Source organism: Pseudophryne corroboree, chromosome 3 (assembly GCF_028390025.1).
Source record: "Pseudophryne corroboree isolate aPseCor3 chromosome 3, aPseCor3.hap2, whole genome shotgun sequence".
Taxonomy (NCBI): domain Eukaryota; kingdom Metazoa; phylum Chordata; class Amphibia; order Anura; family Myobatrachidae; genus Pseudophryne; species Pseudophryne corroboree.
This window is the reverse complement of record NC_086446.1, coordinates 374,600,931-374,627,583: the sequence shown is the minus strand read 5'-3', so window position 1 is coordinate 374,627,583 and position 26,653 is coordinate 374,600,931. Positions and strand designations below refer to the sequence as shown.

General features: G+C 47.5%; 1 protein-coding gene across 3 annotated transcripts in view; it reads left to right on the top strand.

Annotated features, from left to right (window-relative positions):
* The window catches only part of LOC135055638 (nucleolar transcription factor 1-B-like), a 67,250-nt gene extending 57,582 nt beyond the window's left edge, over positions 1-9,668 (top strand). For all 3 annotated transcript variants that reach the window (XM_063959934.1, XM_063959932.1, XM_063959933.1), the window contains 5 exons: positions 1,057-1,232; positions 2,298-2,381; positions 8,819-8,974; positions 9,092-9,156; positions 9,240-9,668. In XM_063959934.1, the coding sequence (XP_063816004.1) occupies positions 1,098-1,232; positions 2,298-2,381; positions 8,819-8,974; positions 9,092-9,156; positions 9,240-9,624 (825 nt within the window). In that variant the 5' untranslated portion in view covers positions 1,057-1,097 and the 3' untranslated portion in view covers positions 9,625-9,668. The remainder of the gene's footprint in view (positions 1-1,056; positions 1,233-2,297; positions 2,382-8,818; positions 8,975-9,091; positions 9,157-9,239) is intronic.
* Positions 9,669-26,653: the final 16,985 nt, after the last annotated feature.

Below are 26,653 nucleotides of genomic sequence, written 5' to 3'. Positions count from 1 at the left end.
TGGTAAGTACCAAAATCCTATTTTTCTTCCAGAAACAGTTGGCTTCCCTCCCTGTGCTTAGTGTGTTCCTGCACTTTTACTTGGTTAAGTAATGTTGTTGGTTCAGCTGTTGCTGTTCCTCATCAAGTGGGTTAGCATGGTTTTCCTCTTATTTGTGTGTGCTGGTTCGAATCTCATCACTGTTCTTTAAATCCTTCTCTCAAGGTATGTCCGTCTCCTCGGGCACAGTTTCTAGACTGAGGGCGGGATGTACTATCAATGATCGCGAGTCATCGTCTGTCATCGGTCATCGAAATGATGCTAATCGCATATGTATTAACATATGCGATTAGTATCTCAAAGCGATGCCAGGGGTGTCCTGCGATCAGTGATGGTCCGCAGGAGTGGGTTTGAGCCGGCTTCCGTCACCTCCCAGCCCCGGGAGGGGACGTGCAGGGAGTCCCCATGATCCTCCTTCTCCCCCCTGCAGCCGGAAGGAGACAAGGCTGTGCTGCCGGGCAGGAGGGAGGTTGTCGTGAGAGGCGCAGGTCGGCGCAGCGGTAAGAAGCCTATAGGCTATCGCCATCAAAAGATGGCGATACCCCCGGCGGTGGGGTCTTAGTACATATGAAAATGCGGTAAAAACCCCCAAAACATTTTCCCTTTAGTACATCCTGCCCTGGGTCTGGTAGGAGGGGCATAGAGGGAGGAGCCAGCGCATATTATTGATTTCTTAAAGTGCCCAAGGCTCCTAGTGGACCCGTCTATACCCCATGGTACTAAATGGACCCCAGTATCCTCTACGGACTACGAGAAAAAGATTAACTGGTAGGTAATTAAAATCATATTTTTTAAATCCTGTGGGCAAAACCGCTACTTATTAAATGTACCCATTGCTGTTGTTTTTCTCAGTTTGTAGGATCCCATACCCACATTCTCTTTATGCAAAAAAAAGCTGTGAATTATTTACAGTGACAAACACTGGTATATATGAATACCATAAGACTACAGCAGTTATGACCTAATTTACAGCATGAATTCTGATTTAATGTGCTTGTTTTCTTTCATTCCATGCAGATAAATGGTCTCAAGAGGACATCCTTACTCTCATTGAAACTATGAAGGCCAAACTGCCCGCCAAGGATGACAAACTGTTCAAGGTCACAGTGTCCAGCTTGGACTGGGACAAGCTGGCATTTAAGGAATACACTGGAGCAATGTGTCGTGAAAAGTGGACTGAGATCTCAAATAAGGTGGCATGAGATGTTAACAGGATCATGTTAGAACCAATCGCAGTAGAATTTATGGGGGCACATAATTTGGCAGTGTTGATTGCAAAGTGCCGTCGTAACAGCAGCATTTCAAATCCACCAACATCTCAAATTATTTCTCATCCCTTAAATGTACAACAGGAAATTGGTTCTTTTGGGGTACCGTATTCTAGGCATTGCATCAGTGATGCGATACATCCTGCCACTAGGGAGGGCAATCCCAGGCCATTTATTCAATCCCAGGTACCGGGATTGAAAAATGGTCAAGATTGGTTTGATTCCTGTGTCCCCGCCCCACACACATAACTGACCACCATAGTACCTGGGAGGGTGGGTAGGTCACTTTCTCCAGATCAGTGAAGTCCGTGTGGTGGACGGATGGCTGCGCAGCGTGACCTCTAACTTCACGTCACGATGCGCAGGGGGAGCCAGGAGAAGGGATCTAGGCAGCGTCCGTGCCTCCTGAGGACACTCATGCTGCCCGGCATTAAAGAACAAAGGACCGCCTGATTTCGAAATCCCCGGCTTTGGAGCTTCCAATCTCGGGATTGAATCTCTGCTGATGTTTGGCCTAAATCCCGGGATTCCATCACTCCTGATCCTGGTATTGGCCACCCTACCTGTCACTTTTCGGGTACATACTGGGGGGGGGGGGGGGGGTTGGGAGGGATCCGATTGGATCGCTCTCAGAGGTAAATGCAGAAAGGAGCCCATGGGCTTCTAAAGATGGCATCCGGTCCAAGCTCTGATATGTATCACATTCCGAAGCTTGGTACATATGGGAATGCTGCCAAAACTCAGAAAACAGCATTTTCTGAGTTTTGGCTGCAATTCTGGCCTTCGCACATCCTGCTTTTTGTATGTTTAATATAAAAATATGACCTTATTTACATATTTATGAATGTTGATGTAGAATGTAACATTTTTGCCCATTCTATGTAACAAAAAAAAACCTTGAGCTAAATAGACGTATTGGGTATATATGTTTATTTTTACTGAATTACTTTCATATATTCAATTAACTAACTAAACCAATGTCGCCTGTAGATCAGGAAGGTTCGTACACTCACCGAGATGATTGTGGATGCAGAGGAATGTGTAAAGAACCTATACGAAGGAAAGAACATTCTGGTCAGTAGTGATGTATATGGGTATAGCAGATTTAATAGGATATATATGACCACAAGGATCTCAGAATATTGTGCAAAAGAGTAATATTACCTTTTTCAAGTAATCGCTGTGCAGCAAGCAGAGATAGGCAAATCAATATGGATGTAGGAACTGAAGTTGTTACCACAATTTACTTGCATCAGTTTGACAGAAGTACAGTACTTCATTACATTATCCATATTGCCTCCATTTGACTCCTTGCATCTCCTTATGACTGTGGCCCTGTTACATGAAGCACTGGTGTCGCTAGCATATTCACACAACCGGATAGGTTACTACCTCCCACAAGATCAGCACGACCATCTCTGGAAATAATTAGTGCTGTTGTGAGCATTCCTGGTACCTGATTGTCTGCAGGTTATTCCGTCCTTACTCAGTTGATGGTGGAATGGTACCTAGTCATATATTTCTTAGTCATTGATGCCCTAACTATACTTTGTTCCATTTTGTTATGCATCCATGGATATCAGTGACCGAGTAGGCTGTGAGAAAATTAATATATTTTATAAGCTATTGCTGCAGTGATCAGTTTGTGGCTTTGGGGTCATACTGTATGTGGCCATTAAGCAGTTTACCTGTGGTGCCCCTGACCTCCATGATTGCATAGTGATATTTTTACCCTCAATCACGTGTAGCTAGCTAGTCTTGTTGCTTAAGTATATTACTTAATGTCAGAATTGTGCAAATGATGCACATAGTTCCGAACCATTACATTTAATACCAGATTGAACAGTCTGCGGGTTGCTGAGATTTTGTTGGCAGGCTGCTGCTTTTAAATCTGACAACTAAATTTGGCAAAACCTCAACACCTTACCCAAACTGCAAGCTATTCCATTTGGCCCTTAGTACTTTGCGCCGCTTGTGAAGCTTTGAAAATGTAACCCCTTTTATTTACAACTGACTTAAAATCATACTGTACTTTCTCTGACGTCCTAGTGGATGCTGGGTACTCCGTAAGGACCATGGGGAATAGACGGGCTCCGCAGGAGACTGGGCACTCTAAAAGAAAGATTAGGTACTATCTGGTGTGCACTGGCTCCTCCCTCTATGCCCCTCCTCCAGACCTCAGTTAGAATCTGTGCCCGGCCCGAGCTGGTTGCACACTAGGGGCTCTCCTGAGCTTCTAGTAAAAGTATTTGTTAGGTTTTTTATTTTCAGTGAGATCTGCTGGCAACAGACTCACTGCTACGAGGGACTGAGGGGAGAGAAGCGAACCTACCTGCTTGCAGCTAGCTTGGGCTTCTAAGGCTACTGGGCACCATTAGCTCCAGAGGGATCGAACACTGGGGCCCGTCCACGATCGTCCGGTCCCGGAGCCGCGCCGCCGTCCCCCTTGCAGAGCCAGAAGCAAGAAGAACATCCTGAAAATCGGCGGCTGAAGACTTCGGTCTTCATGAAGGTAGCGCACAGCACTGCAGCTGTGCGCCATTGCTCCCTATGCACACCACACACTCCGGTCACTGATGGGTGCAGGGCGCTGGGGGGGGGGGGCGCCGGCGCCCTGGGCTGCAAATTAGAGTACCTTCTATGGCAAAAAGCACATAATATAGTCCAATAAACTATATATGTGCAAAATCCCCCGCCATAATATAAATATAAGAGCGGGAGAAGTCTGCCGAGAAGGGGGCGGGGCTATCTCCCTCAGCACACTGGCGCCATTTCCTCTTCACAGCTCCGCTGGAAGACAGCTCCCCAGGCTCTCCCCTGCAGTTTCCAGGCTCAAAGGGTAAAAAAGAGAGGGGGGGGGGGGCACTAAATTTAGGCGCAAATTGTATATGTAAAGCAGCTATAGGGAAAAATCACTTTGTGTTAGTGTACATCCCTGATTATATAGCGCTGTGGTATGTGCTGGCATACTCTCTGTCTCCCCAAAGGACTTTGTGGGGTCCTGTCCTCAGTCAGAGCATTCCCTGTGTGTATGCGGTGTCGGTACGGCTGTGTCGACATGTTTGAGGAGGAGGGTTACGTGGAGGCGGAGCAGGAGCCGATAAGTGTGATGTCGCCCCCTGTGGGGCCGACACCGGAGTGGATGGATATGTGGAAGGTTTTAACAGACAGTGTCAACTCCTTACATAAAAGGTTTGACGACGTGACAGCCATGGGACAGTCGGCAGCTCAGTCCGCACCTGCCCAGGCGTCTGAGGCCATCAGGGGCTCAAAAACGCCCGCTGACTCAGATGGCAGACACAGATGTCGACACGGAGTCTGACTCCAGTGTAGACGAGGATGAGATAAGTGTACAGTCCACAAGGGCCATCCGATGTATGATTACGGCTATGAAAGATGTTTTACACATTGCTGACATAAACCCGGTTACCACAAAAAAGGGTATTATGTTTGGGGAGAAAAAGCAGCCAGTGACTTTTCCCCCATCTGATGAGTTAAACGAATTGTGTTAAGAAGCGTGGGGTTCCCCAGATAAGAAACTAGTAATTTCTAAGCGGTTACTAATGGCGTACCCTTTCCCGCCAGCGGATAGGTTACGCTGGGAGACATCCCCTAAAGTGGACAAAGCGCTCACGCTTATCAAAAAAGGTGGCACGGCCGCCTTAAAGGAGCCTGCAGATAGAAAGCAGGAGGCTATCCTGAAGTCTGTGTATACACACTCAGGTACTATACTGAGACCTGCTATTGCTTCAGCATGGATGTGCAGTGCTGCAGCAGCGTGGTCTGATTCCCTGTCTGATAACATTGATTCCCTTGACAGGGACACTATATTGCTAACCATAGAGCATATTAAAGACGTAGTCTTATATATGAGAGATGCACAGAGGGACATTTGCCGGCTGGCATCTAGAATTAATGCGATGTCCATTTCTGCCAGGAGAGTATTATGGACTCGGCAGTGGACGGGTGATGCTGATTCTAAAAGGCACATTGAAATTTTGCCTTATAAGGGTGAGGAATTGTTTGGGGACGGTCTTTCGGACCTCGTATCCACAGCAACAGCTGGGAAGTCGACTTTTTTACCTCAGATTCCCTCACAGCCTAAGAAAGCACCGTATTATCAAGTACAGTCCTTTCGGCCTCAGAAAGGCAAGCGGGTTAAAGGCGCGTCCTTCCTGCCCAGAGGCAGGGGTAGAGGGAAAAAGCTGCACCATACAGCCAGTTCCCAAGAACAAGAACAAAAATCCTCCCCTGCTTCCACTAAGTCCACCGCATGATGCTGGAGCTCCACATGTGGAGCCAGGTGCGGTGGGGGCCCGTCTCCGGAACTTCATTCTAAATTTGAAATGCTTGAACACTTTTATATAAGGAAGTTCAAGTTGAAAATGGAATCGCTCAGGGCGGTTATTGCAAGCCTGGAAGAGGGGGATTACATGGTATCACTGGACATCAAGGATGCTTACCTACATGTCCCCATTTACCCACCTCACCAGGTGTACCTCCGTTTTGTGGTACAGGACTGCCATTACCAATTCCAGACGTTGCCGTTTGGTCTGTACACGGCACCGAGGGTATTTACCAAAGTAATGGCCGAAATGATGATACTCCTTCGAAAGAAGGGAGTTATAATTATCCCGTACTTGGACGATCTCCTTATAAAGGCGAGGTCCAGGGAGCAGTTGTTGGTCGGAGTAGCACTATCTCAGGAAGTGCTACAACAGCACGGCTGGATTCTGAATATCCCGAAGTCGCAGCTGGTTCCTACGACGCGTCTGCTGTTCCTGGGTATGATTCTGGACACAGAACAGAAGAAGGTGTTTCTCCCGGAGGAGAAGGCTAAGGAGTTGTCATCTCTGGTCAGAGACCTCCTAAAACCAAAACAGGTGTCGGTGCATCACTGCACTCGAGTCCTGGGAAAGATGGTAGCTTCTTACGAAGCAATTCCATTCGGCAGGTTCCATGCACGGATCTTTCAGTGGGATCTGTTAGACAAGTGGTCCGGATCGCATCTTCAGATGCATCGGCTGATCACCCTGTCCCCGAGGGCCAGGGTGTCTGCTGTGGTGGCTGCAGAGTGCTCATCTTCTCGAGGGCCGCAGATTCGGCATACAAGACTGGATCCTGGTGACCACGGATGCAAGCCTCCGAGGTTGGGGGGCAGTCACTCAGGGAAGAGACTTCCAAGGACAATGGTCGAGTCAGGAAGCTTCCCTACACATAAATATTCTGGAACTAAGGGCCATTTACAACGCCCTAAGTCAGGCAAGACCCCTGCTTCAAAACCAGCCGGTGCTGATTCAGTCAGACAACATCACGGCGGTCGCCCATGTAAACCGCCAGGGCGGCACAAGAAGCAGGATGGCGATGGCAGAAGCCACAAGGATTCTCCGATGGGCGGAAAATCACGTGATAGCACTGTCAGCAGTGTTCATTCCGGGAGTGGACAACTGGGAAGCAGACTTCCTCAGCAGGCACGACCTCCACCCTGGAGAGTGGAGACTTCATCCAGAAGTCTTCCAGCTGATTGTAAATCGTTGGGAAAGGCCACAGGTGGACATGATGGCGTCCCGCCTCAACAAAAAGCTAAAAAGATATTGCGCCAGGTCAAGGGACCCTCAGGCGATAGCTGTGGACGCTCTAGTGACACCGTGGGTGTACCAGTCGGTTTATGTGTTCCCTCCTCTTCCTCTCATACCAAAGGTACTGAGGATAATAAGAAAGAGAGGAGTAAGAACTATACTCATCGTTCCGGATTGGCCAAGAAGGACTTGGTACCCGGAACTACAAGAAATGATCTCAGAGGACCCTTGGCCTCTGCCTCTCAGACAGGACCCGCTACAGCAGGGGCCCTGTCTGTTCCAAGACTTACCGCGGCTGCGTTTGACGGCATGGCGGTTGAACGCCGGATCCTGATGGAAAAGGGCATTCCGGTTGAAGTCATTCCTACGCTGATAAAAGCTAGGAAGGATGTGACAGCAAAACATTATCACCGCATATGGCGAAAATATGTTGCTTGGTGTGAGGCTATGAAGGCCCCAACAGAAGAATTTCAGCTGGGTCGATTTCTGCACTTCCTACAGTCAGGAGTGACCATGGGCCTAAAATTGGGATCCATTAAAGTCCAGATTTCGGCCCTGTCTATTTTCTTTCAAAAAGAACTGGCTTCACTGCCTGAGGTTCAGACGTTTGTTAAGGGAGTGCTGCATATTCAGCCCCCTTTTGTGCCCCCAGTGGCACCTTGGGATCTCAACGTTGTGTTGGATTTCCTAAAATCACATTGGTTTGAGCCACTTCAGACCGTGGAGTTGAAATATCTCACGTGGAAAGTGGTCATGCTTTTGGCCTTGGCTTCGGCTAGGCGTGTGTCAGAATTGGCGGCTTTGTCATGTAAAAGCCCCTATCTGATCTTCCATATGGACAGGGCAGAATTGAGGACTCGTCCCCAATTTCTCCCTAAGGTGGTATCGGCGTTTCATTTGAACCAACCTATTGTGGTGCCTGCGGCTACTCGGGACTTGGAGGCTTCCAAGTTGCTGGACGTAGTCCGGGCCCTGAAAATCTATGTTTCCAGGACGGCTAGAGTCAGAAAAACTGACTCGCTGTTTATCCTGCATGCACCCAACAAGCTGGGTGCTCCTGCTTCTAAGCAGACTATTGCTCGCTGGATCTGTTGCACGATTCAACTTGCACATTCTGCGGCTGGACTGCCGCATCCTAAATCAGTCAAGGCCCATTCCACGAGGAAGGTGGGCTCTTCTTGGGCGGCTGCCCGAGGGGTCTCGGCTTTACAACTTTGCCGAGCTGCTACTTGGTCGGGTTCAAACACATTTGCAAAATTCTACAAGTTTGATACCCTGGCTGAGGAGGACCTTGAGTTTGCTCATTCGGTGCTGCAGAGTCATCCGCACTCTCCCGCCCGTTTGGGAGCTTTGGTATAATCCCCATGGTCCTTACGGAGTACCCAGCATCCACTAGGACGTCCGAGAGAAAAAAAGAATTTACTCACCGGTAATTCTATTTCTCGTAGTCCGTAGTGGATGCTGGGAGCCCGTCCCAAGTGCGGACTCTCTGCAATACGTGTATATAGTTATTGCTTAACTAAAGGGTTTTGTTATGAGCCATCTGTTAATGAGGCTCATTTGTTGTTCATACTGTTAACTGGGTATAGTTATCACAAGTTGTACGGTGTGATTGGTGTGGCTGGTATGAGTCTTACCCTGGATTCCAAATCCTTTCCTTGTAGTGTCAGCTCTTCCGGGCACAGTTTCCCTAACTGAGGTCTGGAGGAGGGGCATAGAGGGAGGAGCCAGTGCACACCAGATAGTACCTAATCTTTCTTTTAGAGTGCCCAGTCTCCTGCGGAGCCCGTCTATTCCCCATGGTCCTTACGGAGTACCCAGCATCCACTACGGACTACGAGAAATAGAATTACCGGTGAGTAAATTCTTATTTTTCTGTCAAAAAGTAGTGACCCGGTTAATCAGTGCAACTATTCTACAATAATGTTCCAGACTCATCCAGACTTTCCTAAGAAGCCCAAAAAGCCGTTTTTTCGCTTCTCCGGGGAGAACAAAGCAAAATATAAGGAGATCTATACAGATATGCGCCACGGTGATCTAGACAAGATATTGGCAATAATATATAAAGAGCTACCGGAGGAAACAAAGGTACAGTATGAAGTGGCATGTAAGGTCTAGATGAGAGGTTGCAGTAAGAGCTGAAATAGAACATTTTAAGAAATTCTGCAATGCAGCTTGACCCCAGTTGTCCTACATTTCTTACAGAGCAAATACGAAGAAGATTTTCTGAGAGAGAAACAAGAGTTTGACAGAAAATTAGCAAAATTCAGGTGAATAATGTCTGTGTCTTGGCAAAAGTTTTTTTTTTTTTTTTTTCTTTAAATTCTGCCTAACTTTCTTTTTATATCTGCAGGGAGGAACATCCAGATCTCAATTGGAGTACAAAGAAGTCAGAAAAAGCTAAGGCCTCTGTCCCAGATAAGGCTATGGCCTCTGTCCCAGATAAGGCTATGGCCTCTGTCCCAGATAAGGCTATGGCCTCTGTCCCAGATAAGGCTAAGGCCTCCATCCCAGATAAGGCTAAGGCCTCCGTCCCAGATAAGGCTAAGGCCTCCGTCCCAGATAAAACAAAGGCCGCCGTCCCAGAAAAAGCTAAGACTCCCCAGCAGCTAAAATCAAAACCTGCTAGAAGTACAAAACAGAAAACTGCAGACTCTGCTAAAAAAAGAAAAACTGTTACTCCATCAAAGACCACCGAGAGTCCTAGAAAAAAGCGTTCTAAAACATCGTCTCTGTAAATAATTTCTTGCTGAACCATCATAAAATTGCTTTGAATAATATATTCCCCTGATTTTGAGGATAATTTCTCTGACGTCCTAGTGGATGCTGGGAACTCCGTAAGGACCATGGGGAATAGACGGGCTCCGCAGGAGACTGGGCACTCTAAAAGAAAGATTAGGTACTATCTGGTGTGCACTGGCTCCTCCCTCTATGCCCCTCCTCCAGACCTCAGTTAGAATCTGTGCCCGGCCAGAACTGGGTGCTCCTAGTGGGCTCTCCTGAGCTTGCTAGAAAGAAAGTATTTGTTAGGTTTTTTATTTTCAGTGAGATCTGCTGGCAACAGACTCACTGCTTCGTGGGACTGAGGGGAGAGAAGCAAACCTACCTGCGAGCAGCTAGCTTGTGCTTCTTAGGCTACTGGACACCATTAGCTCCAGAGGGTTCGAACACAGGGCCTGACCTCGATCGTCCGTTTCCGGAGCCGCGCCGCCGTCCCCCTTGCAGAGCCAGAAGACAGAAGAGAAGGAGATGAAATCGGCGGCAGAAGACTCCGGTCTTCATTAAGGTAGCGCACAGCACTGCAGCTGTGCGCCATTGCTCCCACTGCACACCACACACTCCGGTCACTGTAGGGTGCAGGGCGCTAGGGGGGGGGGGGGGGGGGCAGCCGGCCCTGGGCAGCAATAAGAATACCTTTTGGCACAGTATGCACATAATACAGTCTGGAAAACTGTATATGTGCAAAAATCCCCGCCATTAAGAGAAACAAAACGCGGGAGAAGCCCGCCGCTGAGGGGGCGGGGCCTTCTTCCTCAGCACACCAGCGCCATTTTCTCTTCACAGCTCCGCTGGAAGGACGCTCCCCAGACTCTCCCCTGCAGTATCCTGTACATGAAGGGTAAAAAAGAGGGGGGGCACATAAATTTAGGCGCAAATAAGATAATAAGCAGCTATTGGGAAAAATCACTCAGTATAGTGTAAATCCCTGTTATATAGCGCTGTGGTGTGTGCTGGCATACTCTCTCTCTGTCTCCCCAAAGGACTTTGTGGGGCCCTGTCCTCAGTCAGAGCATTCCCTGTGTGTGTGCAGTGTGTCGGTACGGCTGTGTCGACATGTTTGATGAGGGTTACGTGGAGGCGGAGCAAGGGCAGATAAGTGTGGTGTCGCCCCCGACGGGGCCGACACCGGATTGGATAGATATGTGGAAGGTCTTAACAGACAGTGTCAACTCCTTACATAAAAGGTTCGATGACGCAGCAGCCTTGGGACAGCCGGGATCTCAGCCCGCTCCTGCCCAGGCGTCTCAGAGGCCATCAGGGACTCAAAAACGCCCGCTAGCTCAGATGGTAGACACAGATGTCGACACGGAGTCTGACTCCTGTGTAGATGAGGATGAGACAAATGCACAGTCTGCAAAAGCCATCCGATGCATGATTACTGCAATGAAAAATTTATTGCACATTTCTGATATTAACCCGGCTACCACCAAAAAGGGTATTATGTTTGGGGAGAAAAAGCAGCCAGTGACTTTTCCCCCATCTGATGAATTAAATGAATTGTGTGAGGAAGCGTGGAGTTCCCCCGATAAGAAACTAGTGATTTCTAAGAGGTTACTGATGGCGTACCCTTTCCCGCCAACGGATAGGTTACGTTGGGAAACATCCCCTAGGGTGGACAAGGCGCTAACACGCTTATCAAAAAAAGGTGGCACTGCCGTCTCAGGATACGGCCGCCTTAAAGGAGCCTGCAGATAGAAAGCAGGAAGCTATCCTGAAGTCTGTATATACACACTCAGGTACTATACTAAGACCTGTTATTGCTTCAGCATGGATGTGTAGTGCTGCAGCCGCATGGTCTGATTCCCTGTCAGACAACATTGATTCCCTCGACAGGGATACTATTTTGCTAACCATAAAACATATAAAAGACGTCGTCTTATATATGCGGGATGCACAGAGGGACATTTGCCTGCTGGCATCTAGAATTAATGCAATGTCCATTTCTGCCAGGAGAGTATTATGGACTCGGCAGTGGACAGGTGATGCTGATTCTAAAAGACACATGGAGGTTTTGCCTTATAAGGGTGAGGAATTGTTTGGGGACGGTCTCTCGGACCTCGTATCCACGGCAACAGCCGGGAAGTCAACTTTTTTACCTCAGGTTCCCTCACAACCTAAGAAAGCACCGTATTATCATGTACAGTCCTTTCGGCCTCAGAAAGGCAAGCGGATCAGAGGCGCATCCTTTCTGCCCAGAGGCAGGGGTAGAGGAAAGAAGCTGCACCAGGCAGCCAGTTCCCAGGAACAAAAATCCTCCCCCGCTTCCTCTAAGTCCACCGCATGACGCTGGGGCTCCACAGGCGGAGCCGGGTGCGGTGGGGGCGCGTCTCCGAAACTTCAGCAACCAGTGGGTTCGCTCACAAGTGGATCTCTGGGCTGTACAAATTGTATCTCAGGGATACAAGCTGGAGTTCGAGGCGACTCCCCCTCGCCGTTACCTCAAATCAGCCTTGCCAGCTGCTCCCAGGGAAAGGGAGAAAGGGAGGTAGTACTGGCGGCAATTCACAAGCTGTACCTCCAGCAGGTGATAATCAAGGTTCCCCTCCTTCAACAGGGACGGGGTTACTATTCCACAATGTTTGTGGTACCGAAACCAGACGGTTCGGTGAGACCCATTCTGAATTTAAAATCCTTGAACACTTTTATATAAGGAAGTTCAAGTTCAAAATGGAATCGCTCAGGGCGGTTATTGCAAGCCTGGAAGAGGGGGATTTTATGGTGTCGCTGGACATCAAGGATGCTTACTTGCATGTCCCCGTTTACCCACCTCACCAGGAGTACCTCAGGTTTGTGGTACAGTATTGTCATTACCAATTCCAGACGTTGCCGTTTGGTCTGTCCACGGCACCGAGGGTATTTACCAAGGTAATGGCCGAAATGATGTTACTCCTTCGGAAAAAGGGAGTTATAATTATCCCGTACTTGGACGATCTCCTTGTAAAGGCGAGGTCCAGAGAGCAGTTGTTAGTCAGCGTAGCACTCTCTCGGGAAGTGTTGCAACAGCACGGCTGGATTCTGAATATCCCAAAGTCGCAGCTGATTCCTGCGACGCGTCTGCTCTTCCTGGGCATGATTCTGGACACAGAACAGAAGAAGGTGTTTCTCCCGGAGGAGAAGGCCCAGGAATTGTCATCTCTGGTCAGGGACCTCCTGAAACCAAAACAGGTGTCGGTGCATCAATGCACGCGAGTCCTGGGAAAGATGGTGGCTTCTTACGAAGCAATTCCCTTCGGCAGGTTCCATGCAAGGATCTTTCAGTGGGATCTGTTAGACAAATGGTCCGGATCGCATCTTCAGATGCATCGGTTGATCACCCTGTCCCCAAGGGCCAGGGTGTCTCTGCTGTGGTGGCTGCAGAGTGCTCATCTTCTCGAGGGCCGCAGATTCGGCATACAGGACTGGGTCCTGGTGACCACGGACGAAAAGCCTCCGAGGATGGGGGCAGTCACTCAGGGAAGGAACTTCCAAGGACAGTGGTCAAGTCAGGAGACTTCACTACACATAAATATACTGGAACTAAGGGCCATTTACAACGCCCTGAGTCAAGCAGAGCCCCTGCTTCAAAACCAACCAGTGCTGATTCAATCAGACAACATCACGGCGGTCGCCCATGTAAACCACCAGGGCGGCATAAGAAGCAGGATGGCGATGGCAGAAGCCACAAGGATTCTCCGATGGGCGGAAAATCACGTGCTAGCACTGTCAGCAGTGTTCATTCCGGGAGTGGACAACTGGGAAGCAGACTTCCTCAGCAGGCACGACCTCCACCCGGGAGAGTGGGGACTTCATCCAGAAGTCTTCACGCAGATTGTAAACCGTTGGGAACGGCCACAGGTGGACATGATGGCGTCCCGCCTCAACAAAAAGCTAAAAAAATATTGCGCCAGGTCAAGGGACCCTCAGGCGATAGCTGTGGACGCACTAGTGACACTGTGGGTGTACCAGTCGGTTTGTGTTCCCTCCTCTTCCTCTCATACCCAAGGTACTGAGGATAGTAAGAAAGAGAGGAGTAAGAACTATACTCATCGTTCCGGATTGGCCAAGAAGAACTTGGTACCCAGAACTACAAGAAATGATCTCAGAGGACCCATGGCCTCTGCCTCTCAGACAGGACCTGTTACAGCAGGGGCCCTGTCTGTTCCAAGACTTACCGCGGCTGCGTTTGACGGCATGGCGGTTGAACGCCAGATCCTAACGGAAAAGGGCATTCCAGATGAAGTGATTCCTACGCTGATAAACGCTAGGAAAGACGTGACAGCACAACATTATTACCGTATATGGCGAAAATATGTTGCTTGGTGTGAGGCCAGGAAGGCCCCTACAGAGGAATTCCAGCTGGGTCGATTCCTGCACTTCCTACAGTCAGGAGTGACTATGGGCCTAAAATTAGGATCCATAAAGGTCCAGATTTCGGCCCTATCTATTTTCTTTCGAAAAGAACTGGCTTCACTGCCTGAAGTTCAGACGTTTGTTAAGGGAGTGCTGCATATTCAGCCCCCTTTTGTGCCTCCAGTGGCACCTTGGGATCTTAACGTTGTGTTGGATTGCCTGAAATCCCACTGGTTTGAGCCACTTAAGACCGTGGAGCTAAAATATCTCACGTAGAAATGGTCATGCTATTGGCCTTAGCTTCGGCTAGGCGTGTGTCAGAATTGGCGGCTTTGTCATGTAAAAGCCATCTCTTCAGAGGCTCCAGTTGTTATCATACTGTTAACCGGGGTTCCTATCACGTGTTATATGGTGTGATTGGTGTGGCTGGTATGAGTCTTACCCGGGATTCAAAAATCCTTCCTTATTGTGTCGGCTCTTCCGGGCACAGTATCCTAACTGAGGCTTGGAGGAGGGTCATAGGGGGAGGAGCCAGTGCACACCAGATAGTCCTAAATCTTTCTTTAGATGTGCCCAGTCTCCTGCGGAGCCGTCTATTCCCCATGGTCCTTACGGAGTCCCCAGCATCCACTGCGGACTACGAGAGATAGATAGAATTACCAGTGAGTAAATTCTTATTTTTTTTGTATTCAAACCTAACCAATGTTTAGACCCCTTTTAACTGTTCTATTAAAACTTCTGTTTTTGTTATGTTTATAAACCTTCTTGAAGGTTCGAGGGTATTCAGTGTAACAGTGCAAACAGCAAATATAATGGTGCAATAAAGCTTTTTAAATAGATGACACTAGTTGGTCGTGTGAACAACAAATTTAAACCTTTAACATACAGGTATGGAATTTCATCTTTCTCTAGCATCTATAAGGGATACTGGAGTTTTAGTATGATGGAGTATAGATGGGGTCCAAAGGAGCCGGTGCACTTTAAATTTCTTCAACTGGATGTGCTGGCTCCTCCCCTCTATGACCCTCCCACAGCCAGTTTAGAAACCTGTTCCCTCATGAGAGGATGCACACTCTGGAGCTCCAAAGGATTTTTCTTCACTCTATTTTAAACTTTCTTATTTTCGGTATGCTGTTTGGGCAACAGCATACCTGCACCGTGGGAGTTAGGGGGGATGATGGTCACCGGCCTCTGTAAGGTGTCAGAGCTGCTTCCCCACTGCAGGACCACCGTCCTGAGAGGTTGTGGTACCGCAGGCACAGCGCCTTAGCGGAAGCAATCGCACACCCCTAACATTGCCTGAAGGTGACAAGAGTGGTGAGTACAAACCGGGGGTCACCAGGTTCTTGGTGCGGTGCTATCGCAGGGGCAGCATCCAGACCCCCGTCCCCGGGTGGGATCCCATAGCCCCCCTGCGTAATCTGGGCAGTAAAAACAAGTATTCATACTCTGTTTTACACCACAGGAGACATTTGCCAGTATAAATAACTGCATGGCCCCGGTGCCATTACAAGGGGGCGGAGCTTACTTAAAGCGGGACCAGCGGCTTCTTGGCGCCTTCCTCTGCTTACAGCTGCAGCAGCAAGGCACACCGCTCCTCCAGGACACTTAAGATACACAGGAAACTGGTACAGGGGTGTAAATAAGGGGGAGAGCCGCTTTTATACATGAAAATAGTGTACTGAAAAATGGATGTGTCGATCTCATGCCCATCTAAAAAAAGGTGGTATTACCACTCCCGGGCGCCTCTTCCTTTAAAGGATGTTAAGTTCGTTTAACTTTCAGGAAAAAGCCGTACCTTATTACACAAGGGTTCGGGCCGCAACGGCTGCTGAATGTATGCGATAAACATCTATGAAATGTATGCACGCCGACACGCTGTAAGCACAATGCAGCGACAAGTGTGGCTGAATACTCTTTAAACCCTTAACAAGAATGGAATGTGACACCAGTTGTATATGTTATGTTGTGGTCCAACGCAGCAACAAATATTTACTAAAAGGGGATACACACAGAAATACAACAATAATACAAGAGAAGAGCTACAACCAATAGTACATACGTTTGTTCGCCTGCGCCACCCGGATCCGGTCCTCAGTCAGTCTAGCAAGATGACCTCAGAGAATTAGACTGGGACTGGCCAGGAGGCTGTGCTTTTATACAATAGTCCAAAACATAATACAAAGAAACTGTAAGCTCTTCTTTCATAGGTCAAAGGGCTGGTCATTTACAGTACGTGAGGGGTCATAGGTTGGTTTGAATAGGTGGGCGATGCTTGGTCCAGGTGTACTTGCAGGTGTCCTCCACTGGGTTTCCGCCGAATTTCAGGAGTACAGTAATTACAGTGAGATATGAATATTGTATTCCTGCGCATATCTATGCGCAGGAGCATACTATAATCTGCAAACTGCGATCGGAATGTAGCCCTTAAAATACTGTACATCTGGATACCAAACACCACGTCCTAACCTAATTTTGTCCCCTCACATCCTGTAAAGTTGTACTCTGCCTATGTAACACATTCCTTCAGAGCTCGGAGTAAGCCACTTGTACTCCTTCCTTCCGCATATGAAATATGCATCATCTGGGAGAACATAGGGGACAGAATGCATTAATACCATGTCACACATAATCCTTATAAAGAAACCTGTCCCCAGTTCTTTCATCTGCTCTACACAAGTATCAGGCTGTCATGATGTGTGCACAATATCCCTGTGACACCTTTCCAGCCCACATTGTTTTGATCCCACGTGTATACCTGTATCGGAAGTACTTTCCACTTGTGGTTATCCCACGTACAAGCTTGGAGTTGATGGGTTCTATCAGCCCTATGTGAGAAGGTCATTGTCTGATTGTTCCATGTCACTTCTCAATTTCCTGGTTTCAGGAAATTGGACACGTTAAAACACAGTAGTGACCTATCTATGTGGTACTGGTGGAGCTTCAAGCTAGGGGGCCTAGATATATTGAATTTCCTGTCCACCAGTTTCCCTCCATGTAATTTGAGTACCTCATTTACTGTTAAGGGGTATGGCACTAATCCTGATTTACTCTGTCCTTGAGGTACTTGTGAGCGCCACCAGCATTCCTTTTGGTTTAAGACCGTACCCACTAAAGAGTGATAGTCACTCAAAGGATGTCTTGTCAATTACGATATTATTGATTGACCGACATCTCTGGATGCACTCATCTTCGACTATGTTATATGTTACGTACAAATGCAGTATTCATCAGACAATAACCCTTCACATTGCCTCCGAGCTCCGTGACTACCATATCTCTTATACCAGCTTTGACCAAAGTGATGGACTAATCCTGGGGTCCTACGAATTCATCCTCTCCATCAGAACCCATTCCAGATCCCTGCTAGACTTCTCGGGGGCCCTCACAAAACCAAATTGTCCTGATCAAAAATAGAATCACAAGAAAAAGCCGGAACACAGTCTCTTGATGTGGATCCATTTTGGTAAAGAGAAAGTAGGAAGGGAGAAAAAATGCAGTGGGGGGGGGGGTGACTGGAGGAAAAAAATTTATGACAACCGTCCTTGATTTTGCTGTTCACCACGCTCAGGTGCCGTTCAACAGTCCTGCCTCTCAGCTTTCCTGGAACAGATTCTAGTGATATGAGGTTCTCTTTCTCACGAGTTTTCTCCGGGTCAGCGACCTTCTTGCAGTAGGACGAGTGGACCCAAGTCTCTCTTGGCAACTTTTAGTGCTGTCATGCTGGTCAACAAAACTTGATACGGTCCTTCCCACCTGTCAATGAGGCAACCTGAGCTAGGCTTGGGAGATATGCCCTGGGGGCCACTGGCTTACCTTGTCCCTCTCTCCAAAGTCCTGAGGACTCCTGACCATATCCCTTCGCCTTCCAGACAGGGAGCACAAATTTTGCATTTCGATTAATTGTTGCATGTTTACCGTGTTGAATGTCATCAGTTGTGTGGTGGCAATTTGTGTGGTAGTGCTCGCTGCTGATTTTGCTGCTTTGTCCGCTCTGCTGTTACCAAGTGAAATTGGGTCTTGGTTGTAAAGGGCCCTACACACTCTGCGATGCGCCGCCGAGGTGCCCGACGGCCGATACGGCCGACGAGCGACCCGGCGGCGGGGGGGCAGTGACGGGGGGAGTGAAGTTTCTTCACTCCCCCTGTCACCCGGCTGCATTGAAGTGCAGGCAAATATGGACGAGATCGTCCATATTGGCCTGCATGCACAGCCGACGGGAGATCAGCGATGAACGAGCGCGGGGACGCGCATCGTTCATCGCTGGAGTCTCCACACTGAAAGATATGAACAAGTTCTCGTTCATTTATGAACGAGATCGTTCATATCTTTCAGAATATCGGCATGTGGGTAGGGCCTATAAGTGTGTGTTTTACACTTGATAACAGCCACTCTGTCCGGTTCCTGTATGGCTGTCAGAAGCCTTTTATTGTGTGACGCGTGCGCTACAGGTGTTCCAGGTGCCGTCATGAAATTTCTGAGGCACCACCGGGCCCTGAAATCATGCACCACTCCAAATGCGTATCTAGAGTCCATGTATATATTAGCTGACTTGCCCTTTGCCAACTCGCATGCTATGGTCAGTGCTACCAGCTCAGCGACTTGTGCTGAGTGAGGTGGACCAAGGGGTTCAGCTTCTATGATACCTTCGTCATCTACAACTGCGTATCCGGTGCACAGGTCTCCTGAGTCTGGCTGTCTGTGGCAACTACCGTCATTGTAGATGGTAAAGTCTACACCTTCCAGTGGGTTGTCACTGATGTCAGGTCTCGCAGTGAAAGTCTGGTTCAGGTATTCCATTTAATCATGCATATCAGTGTTTACACTAAATCCTCCTTCACCATCATTCTCATCCTCCACCCTTTGTGCATGACAAGGCACACTCTGCAAGTAAGTTGCAGGATTTAGTGTGCTGCACCTCTTTATGGTGATGTTTACAGGGGCCATCAGTGATAGTTCCCACTTTGTAAACCGAGCGAATGAGACATGTCTGGTTTGGGCGGAGTTCAGCAAGGCTGATACTGCATGTGGTGTATGGATTGTCAGGTCATGTCCTAACACTACGTCTTTGCTTTTACTTACCAACAAAGGTATTGCTTTAACACTTCGTAGGGAAGTGGGGAGAGACCGTGCTACAGTGTCCAATTGTGCACTGTAGTAGGCTACCGGTCTGCTGGCATCACCATATTTCTGGGTTAAGACTCTGCCGCGCACCCAGCACTCGGGTCCAGGTATACTCACCTGTAGGTGAAAGCGGAAAGGTACTGACTGTCGGGGTGAAGAGGGACAAAAGAAAGCAGAACAGAGGTCGAGGACAGTGAAGAACTTAGAGGTGGAGGGAATCTGCATGAGGATGACGGCTGGAATGGGCACTACGGGTAATTGGCTCTCGACTATCTTGTTTATCCCTCTTAGATCCTTCACTAGCCTGTAACCCCTCCCCCCACTCTTTTTCACAGGGAAGATGGGACTGTTGGCTGTGCTGGACGTCCTGATTAGAATGCCCTTCTGTAGCAGCCGTTGTATGACAGGGTAAACTCCTACTTCCACCTCTGGTTTCAGAGGGTACTGGGGGATTTTTGGAGCTATCCTGCTATATTTTACTTGCACTACTACTGGGGCTACATTCGCCATCAGTCCAGTATCCTGTCCATCTTTGGTACAAAGGGAACCCGGTATTTGTGAGATCATTTCCTCTACCTGCGATGGAGATGTGTCTATAATGGTTGAGTGTAACGTTAGCCTTTGAGGGGTGTCTAATATGTCTTGTACTTCCTGTGCATGGTTCTCAGGGATATCCAAGTACACACCCTTAGGGGTACAATATATGACACACATGCATTTTACACAACATCTCTCTGCCAAGTAGATTAGTCGGAGCCGATGCAGCCAACAGGAAAGTATGTTTGGTATGCAAGGGCCCTATCGTAATCTCTGCAGGTCTACTCAAAGGGTACTGTTGCACCTTTTATGTTACTCCCATTGCCGAAATCGTTTTACCCATGGTTATTACACCTGTTGTAGAGTTTAGTACTGATCTGGCCGCCCCTGTATCTACAAGAAAAAGTTGTGGTATGCCAGCTACACGGACCATGACCTCAGGTTCACCTCCAAGGCCAGCAATCAATTTCACTGGCTGCAGACTGCAGGTATGACCTGAACCCTATTGTGGTTTTGGGCCTTCCCACAGAGTATTGGCAGTTACTATATGTGCGGTGGATAACTGAGTTTTCGGAGGCCTGCCAGTCCCGCCTTGGTGGGTAACTCCTTGTTTCCCCTCTATGCGGCTCGTAATCTCTCCTATATGTTCCCTGATCCCGTCTGTGTTTGGTAACGTGGCTCGTACTCTGGTCTAGGGGGTCTATATTTATTATGTGTCCCATTACTCCTACAATCCCTGGCAAAGTGCCCTTCGTTCCTGCATTCTTCCAGTCTTCAGGGGTTTAGGTTGGTTGGACATCCCTTCAAGTGCCTGTATACTTACCAGCATCAACCTATCCCCTTGCGACTCCCTGTGCTAAATGATATTACGGTCGCGTTCGATTGCAGACTCTCTCAGTGCAGCTACCGTAATACCTCTCCAATTTGTCACAGAGGTTTGCACTCTGGTCCTCAATGCCTCCTTTAGTCCGTCCATTAGTACAGAGACAGCTACCTCCCTTTAGTTGGCATTTTCCTTTATATCCTCTATCCCAGTGTATCTAGCCATTTCCTGTAAAGCTCTATGGAAATACTCGGATGCCGTTTCACTTTCTTTCTGTCTTATGGAGAAAATTTTATTCCACTTGACAACAGTGGGGAAATACAATCCTAGTTGTATGTTAATTTGCCTAACAGTCTCCTGACTGTATTCATCAGTCAGTGGCACTTCTGCAACTAGTTTGCAGTCTGTTATAAATTTCGTGATGTCAATATTAGAGGGTAGACTCGCTCTTAACACTTGAAAGAGACATTATGCTAAAGCAGCCATCAGCCATTTTGCATAATGGCAGCCATTCTAGATGTATTTCAAGCTATTTTTTATAGGTTTATAAGTAATGCTGACATTTATATGATATATGCATGAGACCCTTGGCCATAGCAACCTGTATAAGAAATATGCACTCCAACATATTGATAATGGTCAAGGATCAGCTCAGATGCATATATGGGTTATTAATCCTACCTACCCCTTTAAGAGTTTTAAATGAATGTTTGCACTACATAAAAACTAAACTTATTGATAAGAAATAATAGCTTGTTAAAAATAATGACCTGATAGGGAAGAGACTCCCTATTAGCTTGTTAGGCTAAGAAATTTACACCTGCAGATATATAATTGCTAGATAGGAGTTTTTTTGGCAAGTTTCCCAGAAAAATTACCACAAGAGTTTCTTAAGGAATTAAACAGTTTCAAATGTAAAATCATCTTTATAACTGTTTGTAAGCTTTGTATTTAATAACTAAAAGCATGTATAATGATATATATATATATGTTTCAACCCAATAAGCAGTTATGTGATTCTATGTTTCATAATTTGGTATTGATTAGAATGTTCATTGCAATAATCAATGAACATAGCCAGCTAGTACATGTAATTTCCTTAAATGAATTACATGGATGTTTCTGTGAGAAACTATTTTTGTTGAGAGCAATATGAATTCTCCAGCTGCAGTCACATGGACATCTAGTTAACTCCCAGGCTGAGATAAAACTATAATTGCGTATGAGAACATTAAAGGAGTATGTTTTGGAATGTCCAGGTGACAATAGAAAGAAGGCTTTCAAGATTACTGTCCAGATGGCTATAAGGAACAGGCCTTGTCATTAAATTAATGAGCAGATACTGATAAGAATATACATACAGGAATGTTAATTGGTTTAATTAAATCATTGTTTATCTTTACACATGGTGTACTTTGGTTAACACACTGCCATATCTGCACACGGTGTGCTTTGATTGGCTAACACACTGTCATTCCTTTGTTCATTTGTGTATAAATAAAGGCTCCTAAAATAACGAGTCAGATCAGAAATGACTTGCTGAGCTTCTACATATCTCCTGTGTGTTGTCTCATTATTTCTGGTCTCCAGCCGGCTGCTAAGTACAGAACCATTGACTGATGTTCAATGGTATTAAACAGATGACCGAAGGGCGTTGATATACGGAGTCTATCTCCAACACACTGTCCGCCAATCTTTGTTTGTGGGCTCATGGGCATTGTCCAATTCTTTAATAAATTTCTGGCATCCGACTAGATCTTTTCTGGGATCGGGGAATTCTGACATAATTGACCTCAGTTCTGTTCGGGACCATGGACAATGCATTGCAATGTTCCTGATGGGGGTTACTCCCTGATTATCAGTTCTCCCATTGGGGACAGCAATCACCCTGACCGGGTTTAACACAACCACTTAATTTCTGTTTGTCTCTATAATACGGGGGTCTACTGTCTCTGCATGATGGACGGTCCCATACTTACTGGTGGATATGACCTCACTAGCCCCTCCACTGGGGGACATCGCCGCTGCTCTTACTGGTTGAGCCGTGCCCACCTGGGTGTCCTGTATGGTAGCTGCTAGGGAGAGGGCAGAGATCATGCTGGGCTCATCGTCTTCCTCAAAACCACAACCTTTGGGAGAATTTAAAACAGGATACAACTTGCAGGGATTAGAGTTAGTACAATTGTTATGCATGTTCCTATTATTTACCGATGTACCATTGGTTGTAGCTGTTTTTTCTCCATCGACATATGGCGGTGGTGGTGCACTCGCATTCACATTCCTGTCTGGTTTGGAACTTGCTGTGCGAGCAAGCTTCCTTTGCATGTCTCCCTCCTGTTGCCATATGTTCAAACAGTCGTTATGTCTGATCCTTTGTTTCTTAGATTTGATCAGACATATTCTATTCCTTAGGTTCTGCAGTACCTCTGGTTCAAAACTACCAACCCTAGGAAATGATGTCCTATCATCAGCAGTCATACATACCCACTCATCACAAAAAGCCTCTCCGTGTGGACCATACTTCCCACACAACAACCAAGCGGACCCTCTTGGCCTCAGCTCTCCAGCCTGAACCCTGGCTGCCGAACGTCTCTCGCTTGTGCACTTGGCTTCCATCGTAGGCCTTTTATACACGATCCCCAAATGAACAATACGAGCAGACGGTGAAAGTCCTCAGAGTTCTCTCACCAACTCCTCTGTTGGCCGTACCACGACTCACTCCAATAGTGACCACCGCGTACCCAGTGAGGAGCCTACCAGCTTCTGGTTTCTTTTTTTTAAACATTAAAATAAGAATTTACTTACCGATAATTCTATTTCTCGGAGTCCGTAGTGGATGCTGGGGTTCCTGAAAGGACCATGGGGGATAGCGGCTCCGCAGGAGACAGGGCACAAAAAAGTAAAGCTTTTACCAGATCAGGTGGTGTGCACTGGCTCCTCCCCCTATGACCCTCCTCCAGACTCCAGTTAGGTACTGTGCCCGGACGAGCGTACACAATAAGGGAGGCAATTTGAATCCCGGGTAAGACTCATACCAGCCACACCAATCACACCGTACAACTTGTGATCTAAACCCAGTTAACAGTATGATAACAGAAAGAGCCTCTTAAAGATGGCTCCTTAACAATATAACCCGAATTTGTTAACAATAACTATGTACAGTATTGCAGATAATCCGCACTTGGGATGGGCGCCCAGCATCCACTACGGACTCCGAGAAATAGAATTATCGGTAAGTAAATTCTTATTTTCTCTATCGTCCTAAGTGGATGCTGGGGTTCCTGAAAGGACCATGGGGATTATACCAAAGCTCCCAAACGGGCGGGAGAGTGCGGATGACTCTGCAGCCCCGAATGAGAGAATTCCAAGTCCTCTTTTGCCAGGGTATCAAATTTGTAGAATTTTACAAACGTGTTTTCCCCCGACCACGTAGCTGCTCGGCAGAATTGTAATGCCGAGACCCCTCGGGCAGCCGCCCAAGATGAGCCCACCTTCCTTGTGGAATGGGCCTTAACAGATTTAGGCTGTGGCAGGCCTGCCACAGAATGAGCAAGTTGAATTGTGTTACAAATCCAACGAGCAATCGTCTGCTTAGAAGCAGGGGCACCCAACTTGTTGGGTGCATATAGTATCAACAGCGAGTCAGATTTTCTGACTTCAGCCGTCCTTGAAATGTATATTTTTAAGGCTCTGACAACGTCCAACAACTTGGAGTCCTCCAAGTCGCCAGTGGCCGCAGGCACCACAATAGGTTGGTTCAGGTGAAACGCTGATACCACCTTAGGGAGAAAATGCGGACGAGTCCTCAGTTCTGCCCTATCCGAATGGAAGATTAGATAAGGGCTTTTATAAGATAAAGCCGCCAATTCAGATACTCTCCTGGCGGAAGCCAGGGCCAGTAACATAGTCACTTTCCATGTGAGATATTTAAAATCCACCTTTTTCAATGGTTCAAACCAATGGGATTTGAGGAAATCTAAAACTACATTTAGATCCCACGGTGCCACCGGAGGCACCACAGGAGGCTGTATATGCAGTACTCCTTTAACAAAAGTCTGTACCTCAGGAACTGAGGCCAATTCTTTTTGGAAGAATATTGACAGGGCCGAAATTTGAACCTTAATAGATCTCAATTTGAGACCCATAGACAATCCTGATTGTAGGAAATGTAGGAAACGACCCAGTTGAAATTCCTCCGTCGGAACACTCCGATCCTCGCACCACGCGACATATTTTCGCCAAATGCGGTGATAATGTTTCGCGGTGACTTCCTTCCTTGCCTTAATCAAGGTAGGAATGACTTCTTCTGGAATGCCTTTCCCTTTTAGGATCTGGCGTTCAACCGCCATGCCGTCAAACGCAGCCGCGGTAAGTCTTGAAAGAGACAGGGACCCTGTTGTAGCAGGTCCCTTCTCAGAAGTAGAGGGCACGGGTCGTCCGTGACCAACTCTTGAAGTTCCGGGTACCAAGTCCTTCTTGGCCAATCCGGAGCCACTAGTATTGTTCTTACTCCTCCTCACCGTATAATCTTCAATACCTTTGGTATGAGAGGCAGAGGAGGAAACACATATACTGATTTGTACACCCAAGGTGTTACCAGTGCGTCCACAGCTATTGCCTGTGGATCTCTTGACCTGGCGCAATACTTGTCCAGTTTCTTGTTGAGGCGAGACGCCATCATGTCTACCATTGGTCTTTCCCAACAGTTTATTAGCATGTGGAAGACTTCTGGATGAAGACCCCCCTCTCCCGGGTGAATATCGTGTCTGCTGAGGAAGTCTGCTTCCCAGTTGTCCACGCCCGGGAAGAACACTGCTGACAGTGCTATTACGTGATTCTCCGCCCAGCGAAGAATCTTGGCAGCTTCTGCCATTGCACTCCTGCTTCTTGTGCCGCCCTGTCTGTTTACATGGGCGACCGCCGTGATGTTGTCCGACTGAATCAACACCGGTTTTCCTTGCAGGAGTGGTTCCGCCTGGCTTAGAGCATTTTAGATTGCTCTTAGTACCAGAATGTTTATGTGAAGAGACTTTTCCAGGTTCGTCCATACCCCCTGGAAGTTTCTTCCTTGTGTGACTGCTCCCCAACCTCTCAGGCTGGCGTCCGTGGTCACCAGGATCAAATCCTGTATGCCGAATCTGCGGCCCTCCAATAGATGAGCCTTTTGCAACCACCACAGAAGATATACCCTTGTCCTTGGCGACAGGGTTATTCGCAGGTGCATCTGAGGATGCGACCCTGACCATTTGTCCAACAGATCCCTTTGGAAAATTCTTGCATGGAATCTGCCGAATGGAATTGCTTCGTAAAAAGCCACCATTTTTCCCAGGACTCCTGTGCATTGATGTACAGACACCTTTCCTGGTTTTAGGAGGTTCCTGACAGGTCGGATAACTCCTTGGCTTTTTCCTCGGGAAGAAAAACCTTTTTCTGAACCGTGTCCAGAATCATCCCTAGGAACAGCAGACGTATCGTCGGAAAACAGCTGCGATTCTTGGAATATTTAGAATCCAGTCGTGCCGTCGAAGAACTACTTTAGATAGTGCTCTTCCGACCTCCAACTGTTCTCTGGAACTTGCCCTTTTTAGGTCGTGCAAGTAAGGGATAATTTAGATGCCTTTTTTTCTTTGAAGAAACATCTTTTCGGCCATTACCTTGGTAAAAAGGCCCGGGGTGCCGTGGATAATTCAAACGGCATCGTCTGAAACTGATATTGACAGTTCTGTACCACGAACCAGAGGTACCCTTGATGAGAAGGACAAAATTTGGACATGGAGGTAATCCTTGATGTCCAGGGACACCATATAGTCCCCTTTTTTCCGGTTCGCTATCACTGCTCTGAGTGACTTTATCTCGATTTGAACCTTTTATGTAAGTGTTCAAAACATTTTAGATTTAGACTATGTGTCACCAAGCCGTCTGGCTTCAGTACCACAATATAGTGTGGAAAAATAATACCCTTTTCCTTGTCGTAGGAGGGGTACTTTGATTATCACCTGCTGGATATACAGCTTGTGAATTGTTTCCAATGCTGCCTCCCTGTCGGAGGGAGCCGTTGGTAAAGCAGACTTCAGGAACCTGCGAGGAGAAGATGTCTCGACTCTCCAATCTTTACCCCTGGGATAATACTCGTACGATCTAGGGGTCAACTTGCGAGTGATCCCACTGCGCCC